The sequence below is a fragment of the Schistocerca gregaria genome, chromosome 5 (assembly GCF_023897955.1).
Source record: "Schistocerca gregaria isolate iqSchGreg1 chromosome 5, iqSchGreg1.2, whole genome shotgun sequence".
NCBI classification, from domain to species: domain Eukaryota; kingdom Metazoa; phylum Arthropoda; class Insecta; order Orthoptera; family Acrididae; genus Schistocerca; species Schistocerca gregaria.
In genome coordinates, this window is record NC_064924.1 from 654,911,244 (window position 1) to 654,924,697 (window position 13,454).

The 13,454-nt window shown below is 39.9% G+C and overlaps 1 protein-coding gene across 4 annotated transcripts in view; it reads right to left on the reverse strand.

The window, feature by feature from the left end:
* The window catches only part of LOC126272671 (retinoblastoma-like protein 1), a 169,176-nt gene that overhangs the window by 28,300 nt on the left and 127,422 nt on the right, over positions 1-13,454 (reverse strand). For all 4 annotated transcript variants that reach the window (XM_049975687.1, XM_049975688.1, XM_049975689.1 and 1 more), the window contains one exon: positions 9,898-10,178. In XM_049975687.1, coding sequence (XP_049831644.1) covers positions 9,898-10,178 — 281 coding nt within the window. The remainder of the gene's footprint in view (positions 1-9,897; positions 10,179-13,454) is intronic.

A 13,454-nucleotide genomic window follows, 5' to 3' on the forward strand; every position in this document is an offset into this window, starting at 1 on the left:
CAGCAGTATACAAAATACCATGTCGATGTGGACAGTTTTATGGTGGACAGACTGCATACTATTGATTATCACTATGTAGAACAAAAGAGATGCTTTCGCCTTCAATGTCCTGAGAAATCAGTGTGAGTAGAGCATGCTCTACAAAACGGACATTGTATTGCATTTGACAAGACATCTGTTGTTACATGTACTAATAGTTTCTGGGACAGTGCATAATAAAATATATGATAGAGATGAAAGTTTGTGAGGACACCCTCAATAAACAAGGCGAGTTGCCCTAAGCACAACTTGGAACCCAACCATCAGAAAGTGGAAGCGGGCGTGGTGAGCTCGCAACAGAAACGTTACCTTACAAGTCAATGGAGAGAGCACCAGTGACATCACAGAAGGCAGTGCTGCTATATAAGGACAGTAACAGCAAGCAGAAGACATTAAACGTGTGACAATGGCTGAGAAGTACTTGGCTGAAAGATTTTGGGTTTTAAACCACTTGGCATGGCTGGAAGCTTGAGAGAATTTTGCTACAAACATTTGAGCAATGCAAAGGATAGGCATCTAGGGCCAACAACTACCGAGCAATCAGACAGATGTATCTACGGCCACACTACCACATGAACATTTGTGAGCCAAGGATGCCCATTTCTGCTGTTTAGTTCGGGAGAAGCCAATTCAAGGCAACAGTGCGTTGTAGATTTATCACAAATACGTCACTCTTTTTAACAATTTGTTGTAATTAAATGTCAGTTCATGACATTTCAGCATTAAAAAGCATTCAGATTATTGTTTAAACATATACAGCTTAGCACAGTGCGAAGAGTGAGGCATTACAGAAGCAGAAGGAAGTATGTTCGAGTCACACAATGTAATAATTTTTTCCCCCATTTTTGTGTTTGTAACATAGTCTTGGACTTCATTATTAAGGTACTAAAAGTGTGTTTTGCAGTATTCGATTTTATTTACATATATCACCACCTTCCCATATAACCTAGAACTCTGGCTATGCTACACATCAGTGACAACAACCAAGATTTCAGGAGGGAGGGGAGTCAAATACTATGTATCCTAGACCCTTTTCATAAATCAGTTTCGCTGATGTCTGGCTGTCCAATTGTGTATGCATCACATAACATTTTAACACATTCTTTTCAGCAGTGACATTCAGCTGAAATTGTGAGCTTTCCAAGTGAATTTCCTCATGTAATATGCTGCAAACTACAGATGAAGAGCAACAGGCAGATTCGATATTTCTAGAAGACATTATGCCCCCTTGCAGGCTGTTGAAAAATGGTAGAAGTGCATGGAATAAGCCGGCAGATATGTGAGTGGCTCAAAGACTTCTCAAGTAATAGAACCCAATATGTTGTCCTTGACAGTGAGTGATCATCAGAGTGACGAGTATGGTCAGGAGTGCCCCATGGAAGTGTGGTAGGACTGCTATTATTCTCTACAAACATAAATGATTTGGCGGACAGGAATCTGCAGTTGTTTGCTGATGATGCTGTGGTGTACTACAGTAAGGTGACGAAGTTGACTGACTCTAGAATACAAGTTCACTTAGAATGGTAACTAGTTCTAAATGGAGAAAACTTTAACTTAATGCGGACGAGTAGGAAAAACAAATGCGTAATGTTTGGACACAGTATTAGTAGTGTCCTGCTTGACACAGTCACATCATTTACATTTCTTTGCTTAACACTGCAAAACTATATGAAATGAAACAAGCATATGAGGATTGTGGTACGAAAGGCAAAAGGTCGACTTTGGTTTACTGGGAGAATTCTAGGAAGGTGTGGTTCATCTGTAAAGGAGACAATATATAGGACGCTAGCACAACCTACTTTTTGAGTACTGCTCAAGTGTTTGCAATCTGTACCAGGTCAGATTAAAGGAAGACATCAAAGCAATTCAGAGGCAGGCTGATGGATTTGTTATTGATATGTTCCAACAACACACAAGTATTAAGGAGATGTTTCGTAAACTCAAATGGGACTCCCTGGAAGGAAGGCGAAATTCATTTAGAGGAACACTATTGAAAAAAATCTAGAGAACTCCTATTTGAAGCTGACGACAGAATGATTCTGTTGCCCCCAAAACAAAATGCACGTAAGAACCTCGAAGATAAAATATGAGAAATTAGGCCTTGTATGGAGGCATACAGACAGTCATTTTTCTCTCTCATTATGTCTGCGAGTGGAACAGAAAAGGAGATGACTAGTAGTGGTACAGGGTACCCTCCACCACAGGCCATAAGATGGATTGGCGAGTTGATGTAGGTGAAGAAAGCTTGCAAACTGTAATACCTTTTATATGTATGTTTTCCCGCCACCGCTTTGTGCGTGTGTGTGCGTGTGTGCGTGCGTGTGTGTGTGCCCCCCTCCTGACGATGCCCTTGGCTCATGAACACGCACCATCCAGGACAACATACTAGGTTCTATTACTTAAAAATTTTTCAAGCCACTCATGATCTGAAAACTTATTTTGTATCCTTGGACTTTTTTCGAAGTCCGCAGTGGGACTATGTCAAATGCTCAAAAATATGGAATCTGCCTGTTGCCTTTAATCCAGAGTTCGCAGGATACCTTATGACAAAAAGGCAAGCTGAATTTTGTACGACTGATGCTTCTTAAGTTTGTGCTGATCTGTGGAGAGTAGCTTTTGTCTCTCAAGTAAATTAATTATGTTCAGTTTTAGAATATGCCCAAGAATTGTGAAGCAATGTTAAGGGTAAACGCAAGCCAAATAAGGGGCCAATGCTCTCTAAAACAAAATTAGCATTCCATCCGACGTGGTGACTCATGTGTTTTCAACTTGTTCAGTTGCTTCTCAACACTAGGGGCCACCATACCAAAATCCGTGTGACAGTCAAACAACTGTATGTCCATTGTTGACGTCTGGTGACATTTCAAACCAACTGCAAGACTTGCAATTTGGCCCAAATGGTGCCTATCGGGGTATACGTGGCTCCTATAGAACACACAAAAAAGTCCTCTTAAGCTGCATGACAGGACACCTTAAAGTCCCTGTTCATACTGCTCAGTATTCACAGTGGATGGTCAGACTTCACATTAGCCAACAATTACATTTCTAAACAATAGTCAGCCCTCACTGTGGATTAAGAGAATGTGAAATAGAAACCTAAAATAAAGGCCTCCATTGCAATTACACACACACACACACACACACACACACACACACACACACACACACACAAGCTCAACTCACAGACATGACCATAGTCTTTGGCTGCAGAAGCCAGACAGGGGACAGCAGTCCATTCGATTAGATTAGATTAGTACTTGTTCCATAGATCATGAGTACAACACTTCGTAATGATGTGGAACGTGTCAGGTTAATAAAAGGTGTCTATACAAAATATTACATTAGACAAAATATTACATGACACTCAATATTTTTAATTATTATCTTTTTCTTTTCTTTTTTTGTGGGGGTTGGGAAATTACCCACTTACCATATACAAAAATTCATCTAATGAGTGGAAAGAGTTGCCATTAAGAAATTCTTTTAATTTCCTTTTAAATGCTATATGGCTATCTGTCAGACTTTTGATGTTATTAGGTAAGTGACCAAAGACTTTTGTAGCAGCATAATTTACCCCCTTCTGAGCCAAAGTTAGATTTAACCTTGAGTACTGAAGATCATTCTTTCTCCTAGTGTTGTAGCCATGTACACTGCTATTACTTTTGAATTCGTTCGGATTGTTAATAACAAATTTCATAAGTGAATATATATATTGTGAGGCTACAATGAAGATTTCTAGCTCTTTAAGTAAGTGTCTGCAGGAGGGTCTTGGATGAGCTCCAGCAATTATTCTGATTACACACTTTTGTGCAATGAACACTCTTTTACACAATGATGAGTTACCCCAGAATATGATGCTATACGAAAGCAGAGAATGAAAATACAGCGTGGTAAACTAATTTACTCAGATGTATATCACCAAAATTTGCGATGACCCTAATAGCCTAAGTAGCTGAACTCAAACATTTCAGCAGATCCTGTGTGTGTTTTTTCCAGTTCAACCCCTCATCAATGCATACACCTAGAAATTTTGAATATTCTACCTTAGCTACTGATTTCTGATCGAAGTCTATATTTATTAATGGTGTAATTCCATTTACTGTGTGGAACTCAATATACTGTGTTTTGTCAAAGTTTAATGAGAGCCCATTTGCAGAGAACTACTTAATGATTTTCTGAAAAACAACCTTTACAATTTCACCAGTTAATTCTTGTCTGTTGGGTGTGATAGCTATACTTGTATCATCAGCAAAAAGTACCTGTTTGCATCTTCGTGAATATAGAATGGCAAGTCATTAATATATATTAAGAACAACAGAGGATCTAAGACCGAACCTTGCGGCACCCCATTCTTGATTGTCCCCCAGTTTGAGAAATCACCAGTTTTTCGCCTATTATGTGAACTGTTTATTTCAACTTTCTGCATTCTTCCAGTTAGGTATGATTTAAACAATTTGAGCACTGTTCCGTTCATTACACAGTACTTGAGCTTATATAGCATTTTCCGTTGAAAAACCTTTGTGGAAACCAAACTGACATTTTGTTAAAACTTCATTTTTACAAAGGTGTGAAGCTATTCTACAATACATTACTTTTTCAAGAATTTTGGATAAGGCAGTCAGAAGAGAGATTGGGCAGTAGTTGTTGACATCAGACGTATCCTCTTTTTTATGCAGTGGTTTAACAATGGCATACTTCATTCTATGTGGGAAAATACCCTGCTTCAGAGAGCTATTACACATGTGGCTAAGAATCTCACTTATTTCTTGGGAACAAGCTTTTATTATCCTGCTGGAAATGCCATCAATTCCATGTGAGCTTTTATTCTTGAGAGAGAGTATCATCTTCCTAATTTCAGAAGGAGAGGTGGGTGGAATTTCAATTGTATCAAATTGTGTGGATAAGGCCTTTTTCATTAACTGCCTTGCTTCTTCTGATGAACATTTATATCCTATTTTCTCTACAACATTTAAAAAATGATTACTCAAAATGTTTTCGACTTCCGGCTTGTTGTTTATCAAGTTTCCATTTGCTCTAATGGTGATGCTGTCATCCTGTACTCTTGGTTGTCCTGTCTCCCTTGTAATAATATTCCAAATTGTTTTGATTTTATTCTCAGAGGTATTAATCTCAGACATGATGCACATGCTTCTGGAATTTTTAATAACCTTTCTTAATGTAGCACAGTAGTTTTTATAATATTTGGTTGTTTCTGGGTCATTACCCTTTCTTGTTGCTAGATACAGTTCCCTTTTGGGGTTACAAGATTTTTTTTTTATTCCTTTAGTAAGCCAAGGTTTTTTTGCATGGTTTCTTATACTTAGATTTAACTACTTTCTTTTCTAATTCTCTTACAAGTGTATCATGATATAAGTTATATTTTAAATTAGCATCGAGTTCCTTGTACACCTCATCCCAGTCTAACTGCTGAAGATTTTCTCTGAAATTTCTAATTGTCGAGTCATTAATTAAACGCACAATTTTAGAGGGTAGTTTTGAATTACTGAATGGAGCTATGTCATATACTGTAACTAGCTGAGCATCAGGATCAGAAAGCCCATTCCCAACAGGACAAGAATTTAAGTTATTAAACTTATCTTGGTCTATAAAAGTGTTATCTATCAATGTGCTGCTCTCCTTTACTACCCGAGTAGGAAAATTAATGACAGATGTCAAATTGAAAGAACCGAGCAAGACTTCCAGGTCATTCTTCCTATTACACTCTTTCAGTGAATCAACATTGAAGTCCCCACAAATAATAATTTGCTTTCCCCTATCTCACAGACAGCACAACAAAGCATCCAAGTTTTCCAGGAATAAATGAAAGTTTCGTGAAGGGGACCTATATATTGTTACAATTATAAAAGAGCCCTCCTTCAGTTTAAGTTGACAGGCACATGCTTCTATATGTTGATCTAGACAAAACTTTTTTGTATCTAAGCTTTCTACACAGTGATAACTTTTGACATATCTGGCAACTCATATCTGCAGCTAGTTTATAACCACTGATATTTACCTTTTCCATATCAGATACAATGTGATGCTCAGACAGGCATAGTGTATCTATTACATTATCAGATTTAATGTAATCTAAACAGACCAGGAGCTCATCTACTTTATTCTTCAATCCCGGAATATTTTGGTGAAAAGTGGTAACATATTTTTTTTTTTTTACTTTACTTTTGTGAGAATCAACTTTTTTCTTTAATCCACCAATATTTTGGTTAAATATGGTGTGAGAATTTTGTGAGTTTTGGACCTCTCTAGCACCTGCCTGCCTGAACTTCTCATTGGACACTGATATTAGTCTAAAAAAGAGGTACATCCATGAGTACTAGTGTCGCCCCCTTATGGATTTCGCTAACAACCCTGCCAATTTACCCTTCCCTTTCCTATTGAGATGTAGGCCATGCCTTGTGAAATCCCCCCTATCAATAGCCTCGACAGGAACCAATCCAATGTCGGACAGAGTGGCTGCCTTATGCAACTGACCCAACTCCATATTTACCCTCCTGACAGAGTGGTTCAACTGGGGCTGATCATGCCACACGAAAGCAGGCACCAGCCCAACATTGGTATGGGTCGTTGCCGAGGCTACTTTCACCATCTCACGCTCAATGCTGTAGCCCTGATCCCTGTCAATACTGTTTCCCACTCCACCCACTATCACCACATGATCCTGCTTTGTGAATCCCTTGCACAAGGAACCTATATCCTCTACCACCAGGCCAAGACTTGCACTTGGCTTGAAAAAGTTTGTGACCTGCTACCTGTCACCTAATTTTTCCTGCAAAATTTGGCCCACACCTCTTCCATGGCTGCTACCTAGCAACAGAACTTTTCTCTTTACTTTCTACTTTTTTTTGAAACAGTTGGTTTTCTAGTGAGATTGTGTTGCATCTTAACTACATCTACTTCTACTGGAGCCTCTTCCATACTTAACTGTGGTAGCAAGGCAAATCTATTGGTTGTGCCAATTGGGGAAACTGTCGGACACTGTCCTCTTTCTATGGCCCCTGTTCCCAGCTACCACTTCCCATCACTGTTTGCCCTCCTCCCCCTTTAACCTCTTCAGTTCCTCCCTCGCTCTATCCAAATCAGCCTGAAGGGCTCTAATTTTCTCCTTCTGTTCAGCTATAATCCTATCTCTTAAGCAAACCCTGCAAGAGAATGGAAGAGTCTCATTTGCTTCCCCAATTCCCACGCCACTACAATTTCCCCAATGAAACCACCTGTCATGGCAGCTGCACAAAACCCCTGAACTAACTTTCCTACTGCAGCTCACACACTTAGTATCCATGGTAGTTTGGAAATTATTTAAGAGATTTACTAAGCGATAACGATAATATATTAAATACAGATGCAAAATGACACTACATATGTTTTGGAAACTAATATGTAAGTAAACTATTACAAATGCACTTAAATTTGTGGCATAACTCTAAATTTGCACGATCAAGAATTAGGCCTAAACAGCCGAATGTAACCAAAAAACGATGTGAGAAGCAACTGGATGGTGGGGGTGAGAGGAGGATGGGGTGGGGAGGGGGAGAGGTAGTGGGGTAGGGGTGGAGGATGGTAAATTGTTGCTTGTGGCAGCATACAGGGACAAGGTGGGATGAGGGTAGGGAAGCTAGGTGCAATCGACAAGTCAAATGGAGGGTTGGGGAAGAGGGAGCGAGGGTAGCTTAAAAGGAGAGAAGTAAACAGACTGTGAGTGTGTTGGTGGAATGGAGGGCTATGTAGTGCTGAAATGGGAACAGGGAAAGGAATAGGTAGATACAGAACAATGACTAATGAAAATTGAGGCCAGGAGGGTTATTGGAATGTAGGATATATTGCAGTGAGAGTTCCCACCTGTGCAATTCAGAGAAGCTGATGTTGGTGAGAGGGATCCACAGGCTGTGAATCAGTCACTGAAATGAAGAACGCTGCATTGGGTAGAGTGCTCAGCAGCTGGGTGGTCCTACTGTTTCTGGGCCATAGTTTGTCGGTGGCCATCCATGTGAACAAACAACTTGTTGGTGGTCACACCCATGTTGAGTGCACCACATTGGTTGCAGCTTAGCTTGTAGATCACATGACTGGTTTCACAGGTAGCCCTGCTGCTTGTGACCAGACTGGAGGAGGAGGAGGAGGAGGAGGAGGAGGAAGTGGTGGTGGGAGGATGTATGAGATAGGTCTTGCATTTAGGTCTATGACAGGGATATGAGCCATGAGACATGTGGTTGATTGCTGGGGATGTGTATGGATGAACAAGGTTATTGTGTAGGCTTGGTGGGCAGTGGAATACCGCTGTGGAACAAGTGGGAAGGATAAAGGGCAGGACATTTCTCATTTCAGGGCATGGTGAGAGGTAGTTGAAACCCTGGCAGGAAATGTAATTCAGTTGCTCCAGTCCAGAGTAGTACTGAGTAATGATGGGAATGCTCCTCTGTAGCCAGATGATGACACTTCGGGAGGCAGTGGGTGACTGGAGAGAAGTTTTGGTAAAGGTTGGGAGGGTAATTATGATCCGTGAAAGCCTCAGTGAGACCCTTGTTATATTTCAAGAAAGACTGCTCATCAATGCAGATGCGATGGCGTCAGGTGGCTAGGCTGTACAGAAGGGACTTCTTAGTACATAATGGGTGGCAGCTGTCCAAGTGGTGGTTGGTAGGTTTGATATGGATGTAGTACTGATGTAGCCATCTTTTAGGTGGAAGTCAACATCATGGAAGGTGGCTTGTTGAGTTGAGATGGACCATGTGAAGCAAATGGGGAGCAGATATTGACATTCTGGAGGAATGTGGAAAACGGGTCCTCATCATCAATCCAGATCTAAAGGAGTCATGAATGCATCTGAACCAGGTGAGTGGTTTGGGATTCAGGGTGGTTAGAAAGGATTCCTCTAGATGGCCAATAAATAGGCTGACATAGTTGGTCATGGCAACAAGGAAGGAGGTTGTAGGTTTGGAATCTATCAGGTTTTGAGAGGTGGGAGGTGGCAGCAATGGGCGACGAAGGCCTTTCTGGCAGAAAGTTTGTGTGACAGTCTTTTGGCGGAAAGCTTACTTGTGTGACAGTCTTTTTGCTGTGCCTATCTGCGACTCAGCATCTATGCTATATGGTGAGCAGCAACTTCATTTTTCATATGATCATCATTATTCCAACCTGGATTTTCTATTGTTTAACCTTAAATAAAGTAAGAAGTGATGAGGAAAGTACCCGGATGACGAACAGTGACCAGTAACTATTCGATTATTTATACAAACTTCTGCAAAGCACGACAGTCGATGCTTTATTGAAAATAAAAAAAACGTGTTTTTCTGCAGCATAGCCTGCATATACTGGAAATGCAATTTTAAACCAATAATTACTAAGAAAGGGATAAAACATACGCACAAAGGCAGGAAAGCATTCCTATCCATCAAACCGGCTGTCACCCTTTGAGCCACTAACCACCCACACCCTATCTCTCTTCCTGCCTTCCATCTCTCCCCCTGTCCACCCCACCGAACAAACCCCCCACCTCAATCTAGTCCAAAAAGCAGCACTGGCATTGTGCGTCCAGTCAGCGCCATGTCGAGGAAGAGCCATGGGCACAAGTGACTATTCCATTACATGGCACTAGTGTGTGTGTGTGTGTGTGTGTGTGTGTGTGTGTGTGTGTGTGTGTCGCTCTGAATGCTATAAAGTTTTCTTTCTTTTTTTCTTTGTGACTGTCGATGTCTTAACGCTTCTGCTTTGTGCGACTGTCGATACCTCAACACTCCTGCTTTTCGGTGAGCGGTCTCCTTTACTCCCTAAGTACTTACATCATACTGGAACTCTCCTAAAAATTATTAGTTATCCAATATGTTCAGAACACATACATACCTTCCTAAAAAACAAGCCTAATGATCCAGTTCTTCTGGGTTTTTTGTCCCTGTTTGCTTGTGCTTGCTGCTGGTGTTGTTGTTGTTGTTGTTGTTGCTGCTGCTGCTGCTGCTGCTGTTGTTGTTGTTGTTGTTGTTGTTGTTGTTGTTGCTGCTGCTGCTGCTGCTGTATCTGTGCCATGACATTTGTGGGCACGGAGGATTGTGCTTGTATAATTACACTCCCTGTGCCTGGTACATATGATATGGGAATGTAACGCTGCCCATTGTCTCCTTCAATAGCTGTGAATATAGAGAACAGGACATCTCACAAAAATCACAGTTTACTTTAATAAATTACTCTGAAAACTGGATGAAGATTTTATAGGTACCCTGTAATTGTTAGTGTATATAGGGTCTCCCACAACTCCTATCAAACATTTCTGAAGGTCATGGAGGGAACTTGGCAAATTAAAATTTCACAAACATACAAGTGGTACGTTTTCATGTCACATGGACAACTAGTATGAGATTTGAAAACCCAGACCATTTTTGTTTTCATTGCCAGGTAAGACTCCAAGGGGAAACCTATGTTTTGCAACTTCATGAAGTGTGAAGCAAGATGAAGATTTTGTGGGTATCTTCTAATAAATTAAGTAGTACTGGCGCTGCAATTCACACACAATAAGAAGGCTCTGCAATTAACACAAAGTAAAATTTAATATTTCTACATCTCCTCAACAATAGAATGGCACAATGTGTTGTTTGACTGAGTATGATTCACTGTTACATTACATAAATTGCATGACATTTATGAGAGATCAATGAATAAATTTAACTTTGTGTGAGGTCGACAAATAAATTCAAATAAATTTAAGAGTGTTCTAAATTTGTTATTTCTACAATAGTGTATACTTTAAACCAAGCAATCAAAACTCCAGGTTGGAATATCAACAATGTAGGAAAAGACAGATAGGTATTTATGGTAAAGATGACACATTAAGTTGCAGACAGGCACAATTAAAAGACACTTACACACAATCTTTCGGCCACAATCTTTATCAGATAAAGAAACACACACCTTTCATTCACACAAGCGAGCACACCTCACATTTGCACGACTGCTAACACCGGCAGCTTGGACCAGAATCAATGTCAACAGCAGGCAAAAAAACCATCAGACTCCTCGATTCCCAGAACGGATGAACTACCTACACATGTATATCCTCAGCGTGCGAGTCCTACTTGCACGTGACCAATTTTTATACTGCTCAAAGTTATCCATTAATTTGTGAGTTCATGTTCAGCTTCAGGAGGTTGCTGTAATCCAGCTGACAACTCTTGTTACACTTCAATAGCTTCACAGTCCAAAAATAGTAAGGAAACATCAGCAACTTTGAGAAGAAATTATACTATGTATACTTTTGTATGGCAGCTGATGATGCAAATTGTTACTATGCCCCATATAAAGCATGCTCTATTTGTGAAGAAAAGCCCAGACAATGGCCTCAAGGTTCTTTTAATTTCTAGATACTTATGATTTGGCAGAAATCATGACTACGCTGCAATTCATAGGCAAGTGCCTAGCAGAGGGTTCATTAAACTACTTCCCCATTATTTCTCTACCATTCTGCTCTGTAACAATATGTGGGAGAGCAAACACTTAAATCTTTCTGTGCAACCTATGATTTCTCTTGTTTCAGAACAACGAACATTTCTCCTAATGCATGGGGGTGTTAACAAAATATTATCACATTCAGAGAAGGAATTTGGTGATTGAAATTTTGTGAAAATGTCTCCTCACAATGACAACGCCTTTGTTTTAATGACTGTCACCCCAACTTGCACATGATGTCCATGACACTCTTTCCCTCTATTTTATGATAATACAAAACAAGCTGACCTTTTTTGAACTTTTTCTATGTCCTCCATAAATGCTATCAAGGAAGGATCCCATACCGCACAGCAATACTCTAGCAGAGAATGGACAAGGGTAGTGTAGGCAATCTAGTGGATTTGTTCCATCTGCTAAGTGCTCTGCCAATAAAACATAAGTCTTTGGGGGTTCGCCTTCCCCACATTATCCATATAACTGTTCGAACTTAAGTCAGATTTAACCCTGCATAGTGAAGATCATCCTTTCTCCTAGTGTTATAGCTATGCACACTGCTATCACTTTTGAACTGGGTTGGATTATTAACAACAAAATTCATAAGTGAATATATATACTGTGAGGATCCCTAGATCCTTAAATAGATGTCTGCAGGATGACTGTGGGTGGGCTCCAGCAATTATTCTGATTACACGTTTTTTAGCAATGAATACTTTTCTACTCAACGATGAATTACCCCATAATATGATGCCATACGAAAGCAGTGAATGAAAGTAGGCATGTAAGTTAATTTACTGAGATTCTTATCACAAAAATATGCAATAACCCTAATAGCATACATAGCTGAACTCAGACGTTTCTGCAGACCATCAATGTGTTGCTTCCAGTTTAACCTCTCATCATATAGATTAGGAACTGCAGTGAGTCTCTTACACTTTCTTGGGGAAAACCTGTTTTACTCCATGGCTTTCCGTCAATTACTATCAACTGTGACCTTCCCGAGAGGAAATCAAGAATCCAGTTGCACAACTGTGCAATTTGATTAGATTTGATTAGAAGGTGCTTGTGAGAAATGGTAATAGAAGTCGTCTGGAAACCTCGACATTTGGAATAAATTTGAAATCCCCAGCTGAGAACACTCATTACTTGATGAGAACGAAGAGCTAGTTGTGTTGAACAAGAATCCGTTTTCTGAATCCATAAGGACCATGTGTCAATAGCGCATTTTCAGCAAGGTAATGTTCAAACACAGTAAACAATAGAAAATCCTACTGGCAATCGATGTCAGTGATATGCGTCTGTAATTTAGAGGATTACTCCTATTTCCTCTCTCAAATATTTGTGCGACATGTGCAGCTTTCCAGTCTTTGCGAAAGGATCTTTTGTCGAGAGAGCAGTTGTGTATGTTTTTTAAGTATAGAACTATTGTATCAGCTACTCCAAAAGGAACAGAACTATAACACAATCTAGACCATACGACTTGTTTTTATTAAGTGAATTCAGTTGTTTCACTACTTCAAGAGTATCTACTTCTAAGTTACTCATATTGGCAGCTGTACTTGCTTTGAATTCTGAAATATTTACTTCAACTTCTTTCGTGAAGGAACTATGGAAGGCTAGGTTTAATAACTCTGCTTTAGCTGCACTGTTATCGATAGTATTTACATCACTATCGCACAGAGAAGGCACAGACTGTCAGCATACTTTACAGATGACCAGAATCTCTTTGGGTTTTCTGCCAGGCTTTGAAACAAAGTTGTATTGTGGAAACTATTATAAGCCTCTCACATTGAAGTTCAGACTAAATTTCAAGCTTCTGTGAAAGATCACCAATCCTGGTGATTTTGCGATTCATTTAAATTTGGCTCATTTTCTTTGTTGCTCCTGCAACAGTGTTCTGACCTGTTTTGTACAACATGGGGGATCAGATCTATCTTTCGTCAATTTATATGCATAAATCTCTGAAC